General features: G+C 39.2%; 2 protein-coding genes and 1 long non-coding RNA gene across 5 annotated transcripts in view; 1 reads left to right on the forward strand and 2 right to left on the reverse strand.

Annotated features, from left to right (window-relative positions):
- On the reverse strand, positions 1 to 19,244 carry LOC124265158. 3 transcript variants are annotated; one of them, XM_046699946.1, is made up of 10 exons: positions 19,173 to 19,244; positions 13,442 to 13,542; positions 12,987 to 13,141; positions 11,277 to 11,353; positions 10,932 to 11,066; positions 10,065 to 10,142; positions 4,494 to 4,584; positions 2,614 to 2,690; positions 2,040 to 2,179; positions 1 to 1,529 (listed from the first exon to the last, which is right to left on the reverse strand). In XM_046699946.1, the coding sequence occupies exons 2-10, from the start codon at positions 13,530 to 13,532 to the stop codon at positions 373 to 375; spliced, it is 2,001 nt and encodes a 666-aa protein (XP_046555902.1). In that variant the 5' UTR covers positions 13,533 to 13,542; positions 19,173 to 19,244; the 3' UTR covers positions 1 to 372. The 3 variants fall into 3 exon arrangements, with proteins under 3 accessions (XP_046555902.1, XP_046555901.1, XP_046555903.1); XM_046699945.1 differs by lacking the exon at positions 19,173 to 19,244 and adding an exon at positions 18,963 to 19,062; XM_046699947.1 differs by lacking the exons at positions 10,065 to 10,142; positions 10,932 to 11,066; positions 19,173 to 19,244 and adding an exon at positions 18,963 to 19,062.
- On the reverse strand, positions 12,420 to 12,980 carry LOC124265160. The gene is made up of 3 exons (XR_006895356.1): positions 12,687 to 12,980; positions 12,514 to 12,627; positions 12,420 to 12,431 (listed from the first exon to the last, which is right to left on the reverse strand). It is a non-coding gene; the product is annotated as an uncharacterized LOC124265160 (long non-coding RNA).
- Positions 19,245 to 20,842, forward strand: part of LOC124265159 (zinc finger protein-like 1 homolog) — an 11,698-nt gene continuing 10,100 nt past the window's right edge. Inside the window, exon 1 of the mRNA XM_046699948.1 lies at positions 19,245 to 19,443. Within this exon, the coding sequence (XP_046555904.1) occupies positions 19,342 to 19,443 (102 nt within the window). The 5' untranslated portion in view covers positions 19,245 to 19,341. The remainder of the gene's footprint in view (positions 19,444 to 20,842) is intronic.

Genomic DNA, 20,842 nt, shown 5'->3' on the forward strand with positions numbered 1-20,842 from the left:
TTTTCGAGTTAGATTGCAATTCATCGGTCCGCTTTTGAGCCAAACAGACTATGGGAACTTCTCTTGTGGAATAAGGCTATCAGAGCAGAGTAAGGTCTGGTTTATATTTGATATCATTTGTAAACAATGCTTCAGAGCAGTCAATATAATGTCTGTAGGTGACACTCGTTGATAATGACTCCAAGATGTAACATAAATACAAAGCCTATGGCTGATTCATCCACATCCTTCCTGCAGGCACATGAAGAAAACCTGCCCAAATCTTAAGACATAATGTATAAACTGTTTTCTTGAATGAGACCCTTGCCTTTGATCCACCCAGTTGTTTACCATAGGAACTTGTTCTATACATTAACTTGCATGAAGTATACTTCAAGCTCTAGATACTTTTGTTGGTCGAGGCCTTTTTCTTTTCTTTTTCTTTTTCTTTGACTTCTGTGTTACAGGAACATGGCCTCGGTCAGTCTCCTCCAACAAGCATGTGTTTCTGATATACGACTGGACACAGTTATCATTCCTGTTGGAGGTGCTTGATACACTTTGTGCTGGAAGCACATTTAACTGCTGCCGTGTAGGCATGGATGGCCCAGCACATGCTACATTACTGTCCCTCACACCATCATCTGTGGCCTCTGTTTTCAGATCTTTGTTGGCCACAGAAAGCCTGATATAGCTCATCACCTGATATCGAGCCTTATTCTGTAAGGGCTTCCACTTGGCTGGTTGCTTTACCTTCCGCATCTTCCTCAAACAACTCTCCAGCTTCGTCTTTAGGACACGAGCATCACGTGGATTCAACTTCCATGTTTGCTCTCCCAGTGTCAGTTGCCCTGTAGAAAGTTCACCTGTCATCTCCTGCAGTCCCTCCAATGTCATCATCAGTGACACGTGTTGTTTGTTGAAAGCATTCAGACCCTTGAGATATGTGAAACACTGATGTTTAGCAACGTTCAGCCACTCTTCCTGGCCACCACCAGACAGACCTTCACCATCAGCTTGACGGCAACATGTCTTAATTACGTCTAATTTGTTATGGAACAACTGACATTTGTCTGTGTAACTAAATTTAGGATATTCATCCCAAATGCTCTTATCATTAATGGAGTCTTTCGGTTCAAACTCTTTAAAAATGTTCAGTACTGTGTTACATGTGTTTGATTGATGAACAATTCTCTTTATGGCCTTTACTGAAGACCACTGAGGTCGCCATGGTGAGCCTGAGTGAGTTGTAGAGGGTTCATCTTTAATGATGGGCACATCAACCACTGCATTTCCATACCTTGGTGCTGGTTCTTTCTTTATGGTTGGCAGTTGTGCTGCAGAGACTGGGTCTGACAATGAAGGTTCACTCACAACTGGCAATAACTTATCAGTCATCCTCACATCCTCACCCTGGCCTGAGTTGAACAAATTTGTGCCGACTGTTTCACTGCAGTGTTTGGTACTTTTCTTTTTCTTCTTATGTGGAACAGTATCACTCATCCTCTGAACAGTGTCACTAATCTTTACTCTGGAAACACTGACAGGTGCTGAAAGAAAATAGTTTAAGAGAAAGATCACAGTCTCAGAATAATACAACATAATGCCATGTACAGGAAATGCCCACCTGGGACAACTGTCATTTTCCACTCTCAGTTTTCCAAAGCTGTCTTTGAACATGTGTTCCAAACTTTGCAATTTCCTGCACGCAGTTGCAGATGTCCTGAATGGAAACAGACCAACTCATCAGGTTAACTAAGCATCACCCCAAATATCCTTGTTGGCAACAGTGGTATCAGATAGATGACAAACACTGTGTGTTGTCTCATGCCGTATTCCAGGGACACAGCCATCGTGCAACCAACCAAGTCAAAACACTTGAGCATCCTGATCCTGTCTGCCATTTAACACCAGTATAGGTTACTGGGGACCATATTCCATCCACAATCCTCATGGGCATAAACACATTGTAAGAACCACTCTTAACCCATGATTGAATCTTTCATTTGAAGGTAATTTGAACAACAGTTAGTAGTTTTTGTAGCTGGAAAAATATGTACCTCCGATATCTTCCTCTACAATCAAGCTTCTCTTCAGAGGATTACTGGTATCTTCAGCAGGTTCTTCCTCATCTTCACCAAGTGACATGGGTGGGAGGACCAGGCTGTGAGACAGTTGGTAACCAGTAGATGGTGGGTCTCTGTGTCAGGACAAGGAGAAAACTGTTACAACTGTGGTGGAAGAGGTGGGAGGTCTCTGTACTGGGAGAAGGAATGAACAGCTACAACCGTGGTGAGAGAGGTGGGAGGTCTCTGTACTGGGAGAAGGAATGAACAGCTACAACCGTGGTGGAAGAGGTGGGAGGTCCCTGTACTGGGAGAAGGAATGAACAGCTACAACCGTGGTGAGAGAGGTGGGAGGTCTCTGTACTGGGAGAAGGGATGAACAGCTACAACCGTGGTCAGAGAGGTGGGAGATCTCTGTACTGGGTGAACGAATGACCACATACAACCGTGGTGGAAGGTCTCACGATGAATGTCAGTGTAATGATCTAATCTGCTCACTGTCAGCTAGTTTAATCATTGGTCTAATTATGCTGTTTACTCACAGTCAGTTACAACTCTGTCTACTCACACTGCCATGTTGTCCAGACATAGTCTTTTACCCAGCCAGAATGTCAGATCTTCAGGCAGGGGTGTAGTCTGAGATAACTGAATCAATAGGAAGACAAATCTATAAAGTTTACATCAGTCTCACATACCTGCAATCTCAAAAATACATCAAGTCTCAACTAGTCTGTAACTATACTGTAACTCTAGCAATATATACCTAGTCATACTGTAACCCTAGCACTATATAACTAGTCATACTGTAACCCGAGCACTATATAACTAGTCATACCAGAAACTGGCTCTTCATAATTAGTCACACTGTAACCGTAGCATTATATAACTAGTCATACTGTAACCCTAGCCCTATATAACAAGCATACCAGAACACTGGCTCTTCATAACTAGTCATACTGTAACCCTAGCCCTATATAACTAGTCATACTGTAACCCTAGCCCTATATAACTAGTCATACTGTAACCCTAGCACAATATAACTAATCAGACTGTAACCCTAGCACAATATAACTTATCAGACTGTAACCCTAGCACAATATAACTTATCAGACTGTAACCCTAGCACTATATAACTAGTCATACTGTAACCCTAGCCCTATATAACTAATCATACTGTAACCCTAGCACTATATAACTAGTCATACTGTAACCCTAGCACAATATAACTTATCAGACTGTAAATCAGTAAAGCACAATATAACTTATCAGACTGTAACCCTAGCACAATATAACTTATCAGACTGTAACCCTAGCACAATATAACTAATCAGACTGTAACCCTAGCACAATATAACTTATCAGACTGTAACCCTAGCACTATATAACTTATCAGACTGTAACCCTAGCACAATATAACTAATCAGACTGTAACCCTAGCACAATATAACTTATCAGACTGTAACCCTAGCACAATATAACTTATCAGACTGTAACCCTAGCACAATATAACTTATCAGACTGTTACCCTAGCACAATATAACTTATCAGACTGTAACCCTAGCACAATATAACTAATCAGACTGTAACCCTAGCACAATATAACTTATCAGACTGTAACCCTAGCACAATATAACTTATCAGACTGTAACCCTAGCACAATATAACTTATCAGACTGTAACCCTAGCACAATATAACTTATCAGACTGTAACCCTAGCACAATATAACTAATCAGACTGTAACCCTAGCACAATATAACTTATCAGACTGTAACCCTAGCACAATATAACTTATCAGACTGTAACCCTAGCACAATATAACTTATCAGACTGTAACCCTAGCACAATATAACTTATCAGACTGTAACCCTAGCACAATATAACTTATCAGACTGTAACCCTAGCACTATATAACTAGTCATACTGTAACCCTAGCACTATATAACTAGTCATACTGTAGCCCTAGCCCTATATAACTAGTCAGACTGTAACCCTAGCCCTATATAACTAGTCAGACTGTAACCCTAGCCCTATATAACTAGTCAGACTGTAACCCTAGCCCTATATAACTAGTCAGACTGTAACCCTAGCCCTATATAACAAGTCAGACTGTAACCCTAGCACTATATAACTAGTCATACTGTAACCCTAGCACAATATAACTAGTCAGACTGTAACCCTAGCCCTATATAACTAGTCATACTGTAACCCTAGCACAATATAACTTATCAGACTGTAACCCTAGCACTATATAACTAGTCATATTGTAACCCTAGCCCTATATAACTAGTCATACTGTAACCCTAGCCCTATATAACTAGTCATATACCAGAACCCTGGTTAGTCTAATTCTTAAGAGTAAGTGGTTAAATATGGTCCTTGGTTTCCAAATTCATGGATGGTTGTATATTTTGACAAGGGTGCTCCTTGCAGACAATCATTCCACTCACCCAGAATTCTCCTCGTGGCAGCACAGCGAGTGTTGGGAAGAGGCTGCTGTACCATGATAAGCAGTCAAGGTAGAGACTCCGGCAGCATACCCTGTACACACAGACAGACAACAGTGAGACAATGGTGGGACAATAGAGAGACTGAGAGGGTGTTGTACATAGTAGTGCTAAAAACTGTAAGTGAGTGAGTATGGTTTTACCCTGCTTATAGCAATATTCCAGCAATATCAATTCCAGCAATATCACGGCAGGGGACACCAGAAACGGCATTCACACATTGTACCCATGTGGGGAATTGAACCCAGGTCTTCAGCATGACGAGCAGACGCTTTAACCATTAGGCTACACCAACACCCCTGAAGCTTAATAACAATGGCTATTCCACTGAGCAAGAATGTGGCAACTTCCACTATTGACTCACCACAAACATTTTTCATTGTCAAAGGTCGCATGCAACCAAAAAACCAAACATAATTAAAACACAATTATCACTTATTCATGACATATAATATACATTGCTGATTGTGAAAAAACAAATAAACAAAATTATACGCGTACAATCGCGAATCAAAAGTGCAATATTTTGTACTGGGTTTACTTCCCTCGAAACGAAGCACCCGGGAGTACGAACGAGTCAGAGCGGGTGGGTGTGCACTCAAGTGTAACGAGGTCTTTCATTGGCTGGTTCATTTGCCAATACGCTGATGGCTCATTGCGTGTGTGTGTATAGAGATGATCTGTTTGATTGGCATTTTAGAAGTATGGTGAGTAATAAGAAAGTAAGATTCTTTATGGATAACAACTTCTTTTATTGTATATGATGCAACGTTTCGGTATGAATTCTTATACCGTTGTCAAGCAAGAGTCACATTGGTATAAGAATCCCTACCAAAATGTCGCATGATATAAAATTAAAGAAGTTGTTATCCATAAAGAATGTATATAGATATGTTGGGTTTTTTAAATACATGCTCTCTGCATTTGCGTTTGATCCAATCAACAAATACTGAGATGGTGAACTACTGCACGGCTGGAACGTGTCGTTCTGTCCAAGTACAAAGCAGGACTTGAAACTGACAATCTGAGTTTGCACAGGTTTCCATCCGATCCAGTCATCCGAGAAAAATGGATGCAGTCAGTCGGCAACCCACAGACATAATAACATGTCATGTGTACAAGTATCACACCTGCCTGTCTGTGTAAGTAATTACATAATGTGACAGAGACAGAACTCAGGTGCACGAGCCATAAATCAATGTATTTTGTTTATGGTGTATAGCCTGATAGGTGTTAAGTTCAGATTGCATGTGGTCAATGATTGAAGTTGTGTATTGCATATTGTCATTAGCAGACATGCAGGCACACACATAGGTGTCAATATAAAAGACATTGAGTTTTGTCTGTGAAAGACTGCTTATCACAATCAACATATTTTTCTAGAGGATGTGTATACCAAATACCATGCAGCTGTGGCGATCAATATATTGGCGAGACTCTCAGGCCCATTAACACCCGGGTTGCTGAACACAAGTCGTCAGTATGCAAACAAAATGATAAGTCAGCTATATCGGAGCACAAGGCAAATAACCCAAGTCATGTAATCATGTGGAATGATATCAGGGTGCTTTCAAGAAATAACAACGACTGGCGTCGGAGAAAACTACATGAGGCTGTGGAGATAAGGAGACATAAACCAGCAATGAATCATGATCAAGGTGTCTACCTGCCAAGTGCGTGGGACCTCTTGATTAACTTTTGATGAACTTTAGAAAAAGGAAAAACGAGTCTACTATTCTTTTGGAAAGCCTGCTATCAAGTAACTTTTGTGTAGTTAGCAGTTGTTGTGTATTGACAATTCAACTTTCAACTCTATTATTTAGCATGAATTTTCATCATTATGTAAATAACTCTTCAAATTCTGCTATCAAGTAACTTTTGTGTAGTTAGCAGTTGTTGTGTATTGACAATTCAACTTTCAACTCTATTATTTAGCATGAATTTTCATCATTATGTAAATAACTCTTCAAATTCACTTATACAGTACTCTCCCTAGTGTACTGTGATGTCACTTGCATTGTGACGTCATAACTCAGTTATGACGTCATAGTCCTAACTGCCAGTACACCTGATGAAGGGACCTGGAATGGTCTCGAAACGTCGTGAGAGAAATTACAAAGAAGTTTAATCCATAAAAATATCTTGGACACCTAATATCATTGGCTATTACACTGGGCAAGAAATATGGCAACCATGGAAACTTACATACACCCTGAACATCGCTGTTCACTTAACCCCCTGGCTGCCGAGTTTTTTTTCAGGTGCACATTTTCATACACGCTTTGAAAAGTGAACGTTGTGCGAGAATTGCGCTCGCGTGGTCCTGGATCTACGTACGGCTATAAAATTACACAGAAATGTAGAATACTAAATTTCCTATCCGTTGGTATAAATATAAGTGCAACTCCCTTTGCGGTTTGAGAAACAGACCTTGCTAAATGTTGTCCACATTTTTGTTATGCGTTAAAAAACAGTAAATTTCTCCGCTTTTTATCGCGCACCGATAAAAGCACTGTGCTACGAATTTTTTATTTTGGCATCTTTTCGGAAAGTGTGAGCGAAGAAAATACAGTCTGATATCTGAACGACATAAGTGTATATGAATTGGATTTATGTGCTTATGCATAACATTATACGCTCAACATTAAAAATGACTCGCAATAAATGTCAAAATGGATTTTCTTCTACGACGTCAAACGACGACAGAGAGGTCATACACGTATAATGATAAGGGGGCATAACTCCGTTATGCGTAACACTAGGTCAATGTAACCCAGATCACATGGAGAGTATTTGTTGTGGATACGGACGCTCTATTTTCGTTATATTTTGTTCACGGTGAACCAAACTATCCCAATTCAAAGTTCCCCAATGTGAGCGGATACGCTCTGGTAGTTTCACAATTTATAAGAAAAAATGACAACGTAATACATGTGACATCACGTAATAGCGATTTGGATGGCCTTATCCGATATATATGTTAGTTCTTAAATTCCTATATTCTCCTGTTTGTGTAGATGTATTTTGACTAATTTAGCATCGTTATTACCAGAATACTAGCCATATCTTCAAATGTAATGAAATTGCTGAAAATAATACAACATTTTAGTTGACGTCATTGCTTGTTTTATGCATTTTGCAACGTCGGAAAAAGACGACATCGGTATGCTGATTAGTATATATCTCACCTAATTTCCATTAATTGTGTGAAAGGTCTCGGCTTCTTTGTCAGAATTAACACTCTTTAGACAAAACATAAAATGACTGGTTTTTCCATTTAAATAGTGTCCTGAATATATCAACAATTAGACAGTTTGACTGTGTATCTTATCATGAGCAACACGCGCACCTGTTTGGCATCAATTTAACGTAAATGAAAAATAACATTTCACAACACCCGAATATTTTGTTTAGGATAAGAATTTTCTTTATTAATGATTATGTAGCTATTTCTCTTCATAAGTATGCAATGGAAGATGCAAAAAAGATAGCTTTTTATATATGGAACTAGTACGTACTATATATTAGAATATGGATGTAAGATATGTCCAAATTAAGACATGACATGGTTTATATATTTTTAAACAATTTCGTATAAATATAGTTAGAGTTTGATATCCTGTCATCATAATATTTTTAAATCGAATGTGAATTGATTATATTATCGAAAACAATGATAGTGAATCATAAAACGTTTCCGACAAACGCAAGCACCTGGCCAATCAATATACATCATTGTTTTCTCTATAAAACGACACAAAAATGTGCAATGAACAAGACAATTCCTTTAAATGAGTTCGCATATACATTTCATAACATACATAAATCATTTTCATTAAATATTATCAGTTTTACTTATAAGGTTTCAAATCGCCGTTCATTAACCTGTTCATGTGAAACTGCAATATTAGTTCAAATGCATTGAATATTGTACATCATAGGAACTAAAGTAATTGCAGTTATGGCTACGTTTGATCTTCAAACACTTGTGTAAAGGTTAAGAATATGGTGTACTGCACATACTGTGTCAATTTCTTATGTAAATATTATTCAAACAATCAAAAACTTTCAAAGAATAAAACACCGTAAACCCTATATGCACGTATGATATGATAATGGACAAGGCTAAATGTAGATACTGAGGTCAGTTTCATGAAAAAGTATCTGAACTATCCGCAAAATATACACCATAATACTGACAGTGTAATCGGAAGGATTGGGCGATTGTGTTTACTCTTGTTCAACCGACCTTCACCTCAAAGAAATTGCCTAATATGTACAACAATGTTGACGTATGACATCACTACCGATGACCTATTTCTTACAAAATGGCGGTTTTGCTGACAAGGATACACAGGATTTTGCGAGGACCCTTCCATTGGTTAAGGGATCGTTTGTACGTAAATATGACATGTAAGTAATCAGAATGATTCTGACTATCTGTGTATTGTTATATGTTTCTGTCGTTTTCACTGTAAGTAAGAGAAGAAGCCAGAAATGCTGATAATTACAGTTGTCGTTCTGCGTGATTTTGCGTCAGTCATGGCGTCACGCTGCACGGAAACTTTGCCAATTTCTTATGAATTATCAAATCATTGCATTGTATCTATTTATAATTTCCTATTTCTTACTACGATACTCTTTCCATGCATATTCCAAAGGTATTGAGCCATTGCAAGCAATGAATAGACGGATGAATGTTGGAAAATTTCAGAAAATGCTACGCAGTGTAAATTCGGAATTTGTCTTTGTTTACATTTCGAACCAGCACAGTCTTTCGAGCACAGCGTTCGTTTTCACACCCAATATGTTTCGTCTCATTTTATCTGGACAGTTGGTATTGGTGACAAAGACCAGTTGCAATTTGATTCTAAAATGTATGGGGAATTCAGTGATGCATTTTTCGAAGCTGAATATGAAATATACGTGATGTAATAGGCGTCTCAATACCGGCCTTCGCGAAACGTGATTTTGTAAACACTATCCAATATGGCGGAAAGCGCTCTACGGCGTTCGTGTAAGTGTATTTTCGAAAACATCCCAACCGATTCTAGATTCATCGGCAACGTTTCAGAATTATCATTAGCGATTTCATGTAAAAGTGATATCAGTGTTCATTAATATGTTACTTGTTAAATTCAATACTCCCAGTAATTATCCGATTTTCACATTTCAAAACATACAGCAAATAACGCTGTGAATCGCGATTTCGTACTGTGTCAAAAATGGCGACATTTTTGATGAAGCCTATTTTGAAAGGTCATTTTCAGCAGTTGAGCTTTGTATAAACTACGAGTGGATGGTATCAAAAACAGGAGATTTCCCGCAGAATTCGAAACTGTGAAGTGTATTTGTGTGTGTGGGATATTTTGATTTTTATTGGACTTCAAAGTGAGGGTTGAAGGGGAAATCACATGAATTATATACCTGTCAACAAAGGACATTAGTTTTCCCACACACAGAATTACAAGGACCAGTGAATCTAGTTTTCACTGTTGTACAGAGGCCACTAACCAGATTCTGCTGATGGTGGCCAGACACATTGTAGACTGAGGGAGTAGATGTGCCAGGTTGATGTCCGTCTGTAGAGCCCTGGACATGGATAAGGAACACACCCCATGCACAACTAAACATGTTCACTACACACTGTAACATTGTCTGGATGACCCTGTATGACCCTGGACTACAATACATATCAAGGAACTTGTTAGCAGTGAAGAATATAATGAGTCAGTTACAGGAGGAAGTCCAACGATGCTGACGGGAACATATGGTTAATGATCTCGGTGACACACAGTATATTGTAGGTAAAATAACGTATATACAAATACAATATATACAGTAAATTGAGTGAGTGAGTGAGTGAGTTTAGTTTTACGCCGCACTCAGCAATATTCCAGCTATATGGCAGTGGTCTGTAAATAATCAAGTCTGGACCAGACAATCCAGTGATCAACAGCATGAGCATCGATGTGTGCAATTGGGAACTGATGACATGTGTCAACCAAGTCAGCGAGCCTGACCACCTGATCATGTTAGTCGCTTCTTACGACAAGCATGGGTTACTGAAGATCAATATTCAAACCCGGACCTTCAGGGGTCTACGGTAAATTGACAGTCACTAGAACACATGCCAGGAACATAATGCCAAGGTTATTAATGGATATGCCAGGTTAGAAGTGAATATGCCAAGGCTACAAATGGATATGCCAGGTTAAAAGTGAATATGCCAAGGTTATAAATGGATATGCCAGGTTAGAAGTAAACATCCCAAGGTTATAAATGGATAAATGGATATGCCAGACTAGCAGCAGACCTGCCAGGAGAGAATTATAGAAGTCAGGTGTTAAGTGCTGAGCATGCTTTGTACATGGAGGATACGCTGTTGCTGTGATGCAGTAGTTGACGGTCTGTACTAGCACTGCTGCAGTTCCCACCACTCGCACCAGGAAGTACTCCAACATGGTATGTGTTGGCAGCTCAACTACCTTGCCAGTCTGCTGGGATAGTCTTGCTCTAAAAGGACATGAGTAATGATGAGAAAGATACAGACACATACACTGCCAGTTATCTTCTTAATGAACTAGCAAATAACATGTACATATTGGAATGTGTGTGTGTGTGTGTGTGTGTGTGTGAGTGCGTGTGTGTGTGTTTTGACAGGTTATGTGTATCTGGAATGCAGATTAGCCAGGGCATGCATATATCTTTAAAAGGGGCTCTCACTGTTTAAAATGTTCGTGCATTTTGCAGACAAGTCCAACGAAGTCTGTTTCCTGGTAGCGCTTCAGACAGCCCTCAACCTGGAGCAGAATCACAGTAGCAGATGCTTGTCAAAACCACTACCTTTACATGTACATTGTAATTGGATTTGGGGTACTTCACTCCCAATTGTGTTTACTTTAACAATGGCAGTTGTAGTTTTAGCTACATGTAGATGAATTACCTTCAATGGGTGTGTACTCAGCTCTACTTTACCCTGATCTAGGTGACCCACCTACCATGGTGGTTCTGTATTTATCCTAATCTAGGTGACCCACATACCATGGTGGTTCTATATTTACCCTCATCTAGGTGACCCACTACCATGGTGGTTCTGTATTTACCCTCATCTAGGTGACCCACATACCATGGTGGTTCTGTATTTATCCTAATCTAGGTGACCCACATACCATGGTGGTTCTGTATTTAACCTGATCTAGGTGACCAACCTACCATGGTGGTTCTGTATTTATCCTAATCTAGGTGACCCACATACCATGGTGGTTCTATATTTACCCTCATCTAGGTGACCCACATACCATGGTGGTTCTGTATTTACCCTCATCTAGGTGACCCACATACCATGGTGGTTCTGTATTTATCCTAATCTAGGTGACCCACATACCATGGTGGTTCTGTATTTAACCTGATCTAGGTGACCAACCTACCATGGTGGTTCTGTTTATCCTGATCTAGGTGACCCACATACCATGGTGGTTCTGTTTATCCTAATCTAGGTGACCCACATACCATGGTGGTTCTGTATTTATCCTAATCTAGGTGACCCACATACCATGCTGGTTCTGTTTATCCTAATCTAGGTGACCCACATACCATGGTGGTTTTATATTTACCCTAATCTAGGTGACCCACATACCATGGTGGTTCTGTATTTACCCTCATCTGGGTGTGCTTACCTGGTTCTGTTTATCCTAATCTAGGTGACCCTGCCTCACCATGGTGGTTCTGTATTTAACCTGGACTAGGTTGTAATACCTGGTGTCTGTTTATCCCTAAGTGACCCACCTGGATCTGCTTACTAATCTGGGACAGGGTCTGTATTTACCCTCTGTCTGACCCACATACCATGGTGGTTCTGTATTTAACTGTCTGCCTCACCTGGGGACCTTACCTGGGACCATGGTAGTTCTGTGCTTACCTCCATTGAACACCATCTTCCAACATAATATCCAACCCTCACCTGGATCTGCTTACCTGGGACAGGGTTATAATACCTTGTGTCTGCCTCACCTGGATCTGCTTACCTGGGACAGGGTTGTAATACCTTGTGTCTGCCTCACCTGGATCTGCTTACCTGGGACAGGGTTGTAATATAATACCTTGTGTCTGCTTACCTCACCTGGATCTGCTTACCTGGGACAGGGTTGTAATACCTTGTGTCTGCCTCACCTGGATCTGCTTACCTGGGACAGGGTTGTAATACCTTCTGTCTGCCTCACCTGGATCTGCTTACCTGGGACAGGGTTGTAATACCTTGTGTCTGCCTCACCTGGATCTGCTTACCTGGGACAGGGTTCTAATACCTTGTGTCTGCCTCACCTGGATCTGCTTACCTGGGACAGGATTGTAATACCTTGTGTCTGCCTCACCTGGATCTGCTTACCCGGGACAGGGTTGTAATACCTTGTGTCTGCCTCACCTGGATCTGCTTACCTGGGACAGTGTTTGTAAAGTTTTGTGCCTCCGCATCTGGTTTCTTCGTTTGACAAGAAAGCGTGACAGGACGAAGAGTTCAGAGGCCAGGAATTCAAGGTCCATCATGATGTCCACTGCACTGGACAAAACCTCAACGGTCCTGTCCACATTGGCTTGACAAAGATATGACAAAAAATATGAAGCAGATATCTTGTCTGATGCAAAAGCTAATTGTACAAAAGCCATGTCAATTAATGAGAGTCAATGCGACTGTTGACAGTAGTAAATACATACTTATTAGACTTTTTTGGGGGAGGGTATTATTTAGTATAATTACAAGACCAAAACCCCAGAGTGGGCCTGATTGTAAAACAGAAATATAATATCCTCCTGTTTTCTGTCATCATGCTATTGACTGCACCATTTGCACCATAACAGAGAGAAGAGCCACTCAGAAGCCATGTTTCCCTGACCTGTGATGCCCCAACTGGTGGCCACCCTCTGGAGATGTTCAGCGGGAGGTTTTAGATGACGACAGTTCCAGGCCACGTCGAGCGACACCATGGTGTTCAATCTGACAGAGAAGGATCAGCATATCACTCATCCTCAATCATGACAAAACACACGGTTTCTACCATTTTCATTATATATTCAAGAAATGATTTTATGTCTCATACAAGCCTGTCTTGTGTTCATGGTCCTTGTCAGCTGGACATGTTTTCTGGCTAATATACTCAACACTGCAAAAATCCCATATTTTTGATACTTATTTATAGTATGACTGTTGGATCACTCTGTCAGCTACAATGGCCACAATTTATGCCTTTTAGTCACAGCACTGACGATGCCTTCAGCTGTCCAGAACAAAACAGAAGGTTTATTCATAAAAATCTCACAAAATGAAATAGCGAACATACAGCTGTTTACATTTTTTTATACATTTGTTGAAGCAGAGAAAAGATGAGTAAATATATTTTTAGACAGTTTATAATCTGACATGATATGGGAATGCAATCAGACATTAGCAGTTTTAGGAACTTCTCAACACTTGGATATTTAATGAAGTAATTTGGAATATACTGGAGTACAATGTCAAAGAGAGACAAGCAGAAAATGATCCTGTTTACACAGCATGTAAATTACACAAAGGACATTCTATTTTAAATAGGACTGTTTGGCCATTGACCAGTTTCTGTTGTGGTTCTAATTTTTGTTAACGGTCTCCCACAGATTAAATGGCAAATTCAACAAATAGCATTCAATTTTCAGATTTTCACATTTGAAGAATTTTTCATCGTGTCACATCAAGATCATCTGAATTTATCATTTAATACAAATTTTATTTTTTTATTTTCACACAAACAACCATGTATGCCCTGGTATTTTTGTAGGATATTAACACAAAAGCAGCACTACCTGTAAGGGTGAGATGCTTTATGGATGACAGCTTGTTTATAATATTATAAAAGGAATTAACAAGATGAGTGGATACTGGCGTTGGGAATTGGCTAAAATCTCATAATTACTGGTTGGTTCATTACAAATGATGAATCATTGAAAATAGTTGGTTAGTGCAATTTATCAAATTTTCCTGCTGTTTCTAATGCACAAGAAATAAAGAGTGAGTGAGTGAGTTTATTTTTACGCCTCACTCAGCAATATTCCAGCTATATGGACAAAAACTAAAGAAAAAAAAACAATATGCAGTTCTTTGGTGTGTTTTTTTTTGCATTTGCAAATTTCACTTCTTTAAAGGATGACTAGTATGTTAGGAACATAACTTTTCTGGATTCTATAAGATATATTCAATCATGACTTGGAACGAGCTGGTAGTGTTTATGAAATGTAAATTTAATGACACAGACAAAACCAACCTTGTGAAATATTGTTAAGGCAAACAAGTGTTCCAAAATTGTTGGTGTTTGATTATGAGAAAACATGTTAGTCACTGCGACCAATCTTCAGTTAATTAATTGGACTACAACTAGAGAAAATTGGTTATTTATACAGTAATTACTGTATGAGATCGGGTAGAAAATATACACTGATGACAACATGATGCTGATAGTGGAGTGCTCGTTTGACCAATTCACTGTAGCATATGGGATGAGGGATCCTGGGTTTCTGTTCATGAACGGTTGTATCAGCAGGTTTTGTTAATCCCTAGTAGATGTTTATAAATCTGTTCTGTACTGTAGAACTTTACTCTTGCTTTTAGGGCTTTGTATTGGACAATAAATTGTACTGCGATACATATTGCGATATATTGATTAATATATTGGGAGCAAATTTATTTGACAGTGAGCGACACTGATTGTACATGCAGATAATATGTTCTAATATACCCAGGCCCCAAAACAAATATGTTTCTGATAACATCAACCTCAAAAATATGTAGGATAGTTGAATAACATCAACCTAGAGTATGTAAAAATAGGTTGGATAGTTAGGAATAATCTTATATCTTATAAAATTTAGAGTATGTAAAAATAGGTTGGATAGTTAGGAATAATCTTATATCTTATAAAATTTAGAGTATGTAAAATACATAATAATAAAATATATAATTACAAAGGAAATATGAGAGGTGAAGGAAACACTGTGAAGGTTGTAACTTTAACCATAGAGAATACTGCAATGCATTGTTTTTTGTTTGAAAAGCGTATTGTGGTGTACCGTGTAGCAGGCCATTTCTTCCCCAGTCTACTTCTAGGCCAAAGTTTCCGAGGGAGGTTTTGTCCTAGGATATTCTTTCCCCTGAGGAAAGTTTGGGCTAGGCTAAAGCCCCCAACTTTCCCCTGTTTAAACTAGGATATTTAGTTCTGTTTTGTATGAAAAGTGGGGAGATTCTCTTGCTAGGCCACTTGTTCCCCACCCTTGCTTTTATATCAAAAGGGGGAGATTCTGGCCTAGCCTGGCTACTTCTTTCCCACCCTTGCTCTTATAAACCGACAGTAGTTTTGACTTATATTTTGGTACACATTTTTACCAAATAGTCCATTTTCGCCTCTGTCTTGGGTGTAGTGATTTGAATGCATACATGTTTGAACGGCATACATGTTTGGAATGGACAGTTGATATTCTTTTTGTGGTTTTATGTTTCAATAAAAGTAGTTTGAAGAGAACTTGTTTCTTTGTGAGAATCCAAGTAAAATATTTTGTTAGGTACTTATCTTAGGTATTCTAACATTCACTTTAAAAGATGGATGAAAAGAACCATAAGTCCTTTAGGAAAAACTCATGTAATAAAGTTTCCAAATTCAATTTTCTCTTTCTCACTCTTCCCAAACCACCTACAGACTTTCTTAAGAAGTTGAATGGCATTTTATTTAGTTTCCCTTGGGATAACAAGCCTGACCGAGATTTGCAAGCCTGCAGCTGAAGGAGGGCTTGGAATGATAAATATATTTGCTTATGGTGATGCATTGAAGATAACATGGATTAAGAAATTACTTCATGTTGATGATGAAAGAAGTAAAGAAGGATGAAAAATAAACCTACTATTTTCGATTAACAGATAATGAAGAAAGACTATAGTCTGTTTGGGTCAAAATGATACAGATGAATGACAATCTAATGCCCAAATGGTTCATGATCAAACATGTAATGAAAACATCAGACCAACTCTGGCAAAAAGTTTCAAAACTTTTGTCTCCAAACTAGAAAAGTTACTAAACAAACTATCATCATTTTGTTTTGATTTTCCGTGTGAAGCTTTACGAGGGTTAGCCTCATCGCGGGAGCACATGCAGCTTTGGATGTCAACAATTAGGGGTTGTATCAAAACACTTCTGGACTTGAATATGAGGAAATTCCTGATTCACTGTCACTACTCTCTGAATGTATACTAAGGATGACTGGTTGAATGGGGGCATAATCTAAACCACTTTTTTTTATCCAGTTCTGATTCTCTACTTCATTTTCAACTTTCTGTACACAGTTTTGCCAGATTGCTGATGGTATTTTACTTATGGCTTTGTGTGCTTCATTTGAACGTCTGAAAGTTTGGACGTGGTATTGTTGTGACCCACATCAGACTTCATGATACCCCAGATAAGTTCTATTGAGATCGCAATGGTAGGGCTGCAAACTTAAAGTTTCATGGCCATGAGCATTGAGATATTGGTCTACTTTATAGATTGGTGTTGCTTTGTTGTGCTTTATTATGTCATTCAAAACAGGTTTAGTTGCTTTTGAAGGAAACGGAAGATCTTGTTTTTCTAGCCATGCTACCATATCACTTTTCCTGCTGTTGGATGATAGAGCTTTTGCATCTGGAGCCGGCAAGCTATGATATGGTGCACTGTCCATAACAATTAAACATTTCTGTTTCTTGCACCCAACTTAAGAAAACTTAAGTTAAATCCCCATTCATTTCAGTGTGGTAATATCTATTGTCTTTTGATTTCGCCTTGAACTCGAGTGAACAATCAGGCAGAAAGCCCACACTATTACAACCTGAGTGTAACACAATGAATCGCTCACCCTTGCCCAATGGCAGTTTCCTGTTACATGGTTCTGTAGAGGAGCTGTCTACCCACTGTGTGCTTGCAGTGTGGCTGGCGTTCACCCATGCTTCATCCAAAAACACTGGTTCGAATCCCTCTTGACAATTTTGTCTGATAGTGCGTAAGTATGTGTTGCATAATTGCACAATGTCTGCTCTTTCACACAGCACCCCGCCTGTTTTCCCCACATACCTTTTTGTAAACCCAAATTTATGCAAAAGTTTCCCTAACTGATATTTGGATATAGTCAGAATGATCTGTATACATGTGCTTTTGCAAAATGCAAAGAAAGGAAGTTATTTTTGTTAGAACTCTTTCTGAAAACAGTCAAGTTTGTCAACTTTCAAAAGTGGATATTTTGATACGACCCCCTCAATTGTGCCTGACTCGGTTGCATGTTTTCTCAATAAATTGTTCAGTTGTCTTTCAGACAACCCAGGTGCATATGCAGTGCGTTTAACAAATTTACCCAGGGCATATTTAAGGCGACCCCTTTCACTTTCGCCTTATAAAAAATCAAACTTTGGAAATAATTTATAGTGCTAGCCCACTGAGATACCATGCCGCAGTGAAGCATGAATGGTGGTGGTGGTGGAATTGGGTTTAACGTCGTGCTTGAGAATATTTGCTCATATGACGACGTGCATGCGTGTGTATGTGTATGTGCGGCTGCTTGTACTAGCCCAGACTGAAGCTGGTTTCATAGTGCTAGCCCACTGAGATACCATGCCGCAGTGAAGCATGAATACCCCACTCAGACACATTATACTGACTTCGAGCCGACCAGTCCTTTACTGTGGCATAGGATGATATGTCTTGGATGGCAGTGTTTACTCACTTAATAACCATGATAACAGGCAGTGCTGCATTACAGAGACATTGTAACTATTTGGTTGATGGCTTCGATTTAAGATAAAGTTGTCTTTTAGAAGTTAGTAAAATGTTTTACAGTTCTTCATGAGATTAGCGAGACAGTAACAAATGTTCCATAATCGAGTGAAAACCCATATTTCAAGGATATGTATGGATAACAACAGTACAAGAATCTGCATCGAAACGTTGCACTCACGAAATTACGAACTTGCTATCTATAAACTTTGTCTATATTGTACTTCCACACTTCTAAAATGCCACCTCACTCTGCCTAACCTAAATGTGGATGATTTTACAAAAAGACACACAATGTAAGCACGTGTCATAACCAAAAGGCCCCAATAATTGTACCGTGTCAGATCGTAGGTCCTTTAACATTAGAAAATGAGGCTAGAATGCACTTTACCGGGCGCAGCCCTCGCTGCTCCCTTTACGATCCTTAGGGTTAGGGTTTAGGGTAAGGGTATGCCACCCTTTACGATCCTTAGGGTTAGGGTTAGGGGTTAGGGAACCCCAGCAGCGCTAATTAATCTGAAAAAGTGCGCCCGGTAAAGTGCAGTACTCCCGAAAATGAGTGACGAATATCGTTAACTGAGAGGTTTTTAAGACGCACTTAGGTTATTAAGGCGCACTAATCCTTGCCAACCGGAAAACCTATCATGGAAGACGCCATTTTGATTACAATCTCGCCGAGTATCATAGCAGACGAATTTCATTCTCGATACTTGTCTGATATATGACTCACTACAGATGGATATATGGAGTTCTTGCCCGAGACCTCATATGATGATTAGTTTCTCAGGCTATTTAATTTGTCACTTACGTTTGTAGAGTAATCACTAAAATGATGTAAATCTTTCAGACCAATGTTGTATCACATGACTGGTCGCGAGACTCAGCGAGAATTCCACGCTGTAAATAACATGGCGACTTGTCTAAAGTTGACGTAGTTGTTCATACAATTTATTTGAACGCTGTTACATTTTCAAATTATGGGATTGTGTAAGTGTCCGAAACGGAAGGTCACCAACTTGTTCTGCTTTGAACATAGAGTGAACGTCTGCGAGAACTGCTTAGTGACTAATCACCAACAGGTACTTATACTCATCTTCAGTTTTTGGTCACCCAGTCAGTAGTAGTATGGCAGTCCTCTGTGCGATTCAACGGCTACAATGTCATATTTATGTTTTGATAATCTGAGTTGTTGAATGAGAAATCTGTCAAAAAGCAAATCTTCTGTGCATTGTACATGACATGCCTCAAATCAGTCATAAGGCTCAGCTGGCTTGCTCAGGCAGTTTCACCAGTTTGCCTTATGGTAGACACATACGGAAGACTAGTAGAATTTGATGTTTGTTCAGGATTTATTTAGGTTTTATGCTATTGCTGTTCCTCTAAATGCTATGCTTCATGTTAATAACAATGTCATATTTACTCTGAAGGGCTCCAGTAAATGGAACGTCGGCACAGATACTACAATACATATATGTACCCCAGGTACATTTCTGTATACAGCCTAAATGAAACTAAAGAAACATACTCTGGGACAAGTCCATTCCTCACTCACTGTTTTCTTGATCTGAAGTGTCATGTTGTATGAGATGCATTCAATTGCGCATTCGATATAAGAAACGAACGTAAACAGTTATGTATATTTCATGATGCACAGTATCACTAGTAATCAAATGGACATGAACCATAACATGAACTGCTTTCCTTATTTTGTTGAGGAATATGGACTAGTCTGCCGTTTAGGGTACCAGGTACCTTTATGTATTTTGTCTTTGTTTAGGGTACATTTATGTATATAGAAACGTACTTGGGAACATATCTTTAATAGTACCCTTGCCGACAATGTCCCTTTCAGACATGTTTGCACATATGCCTAATCTAAAGGTAAGAGGGCAGTTTACCAGATGAAGCCTTCTCTCATCGGAGCAATTACCATGCTAAAGCGCTCCAGCTGTCTTGCTTTATCACTTGCCTTGGTCTTGCTACAGTGGCTTAAGTTCCAATCCCTGGGTCCAGGGAGCGGAAAGATTTCTGCCCGTAACCCCCGTATATTTTTAATCATTATATGCCTAAGAATATTCGCCTATGTTTTTTTTATAAACAGCCTGTACCTAAACCTAAACCCTAACCCTAAAATCTAACCCCAAACCTAACCCTAAACCCTCGAAATAATCCTAATAAATAGAATACATTTCAAGCGGGGGTTACGGGTGGAACTCTTACCCAGGGAGCTGACATGTCTTTACAACCACTTCTTTATGATCCTAAGGGAACTAGCACAAGCCAAAACCCCTTTATGATCCATAGGTTAGTGTCAGGGTTTGGGTCAAGGTGTCAAGTCAGTAACATATCTTACCTTATCTCAGATGATGATGATTTATAGGTTTTATAGGTTTTACATGCACTTTCTGACATGATGCATATTTCACACACAGTGTTTTGTCTCAGTGTATAATCCAGTTATATATATCCAATTTGAAC

The sequence above is a fragment of the Haliotis rubra genome, unplaced genomic scaffold (genome assembly GCF_003918875.1).
Source record: "Haliotis rubra isolate DU_JTF1 unplaced genomic scaffold, ASM391887v1 Scf964, whole genome shotgun sequence".
Lineage (NCBI taxonomy): Eukaryota > Metazoa > Mollusca > Gastropoda > Lepetellida > Haliotidae > Haliotis > Haliotis rubra.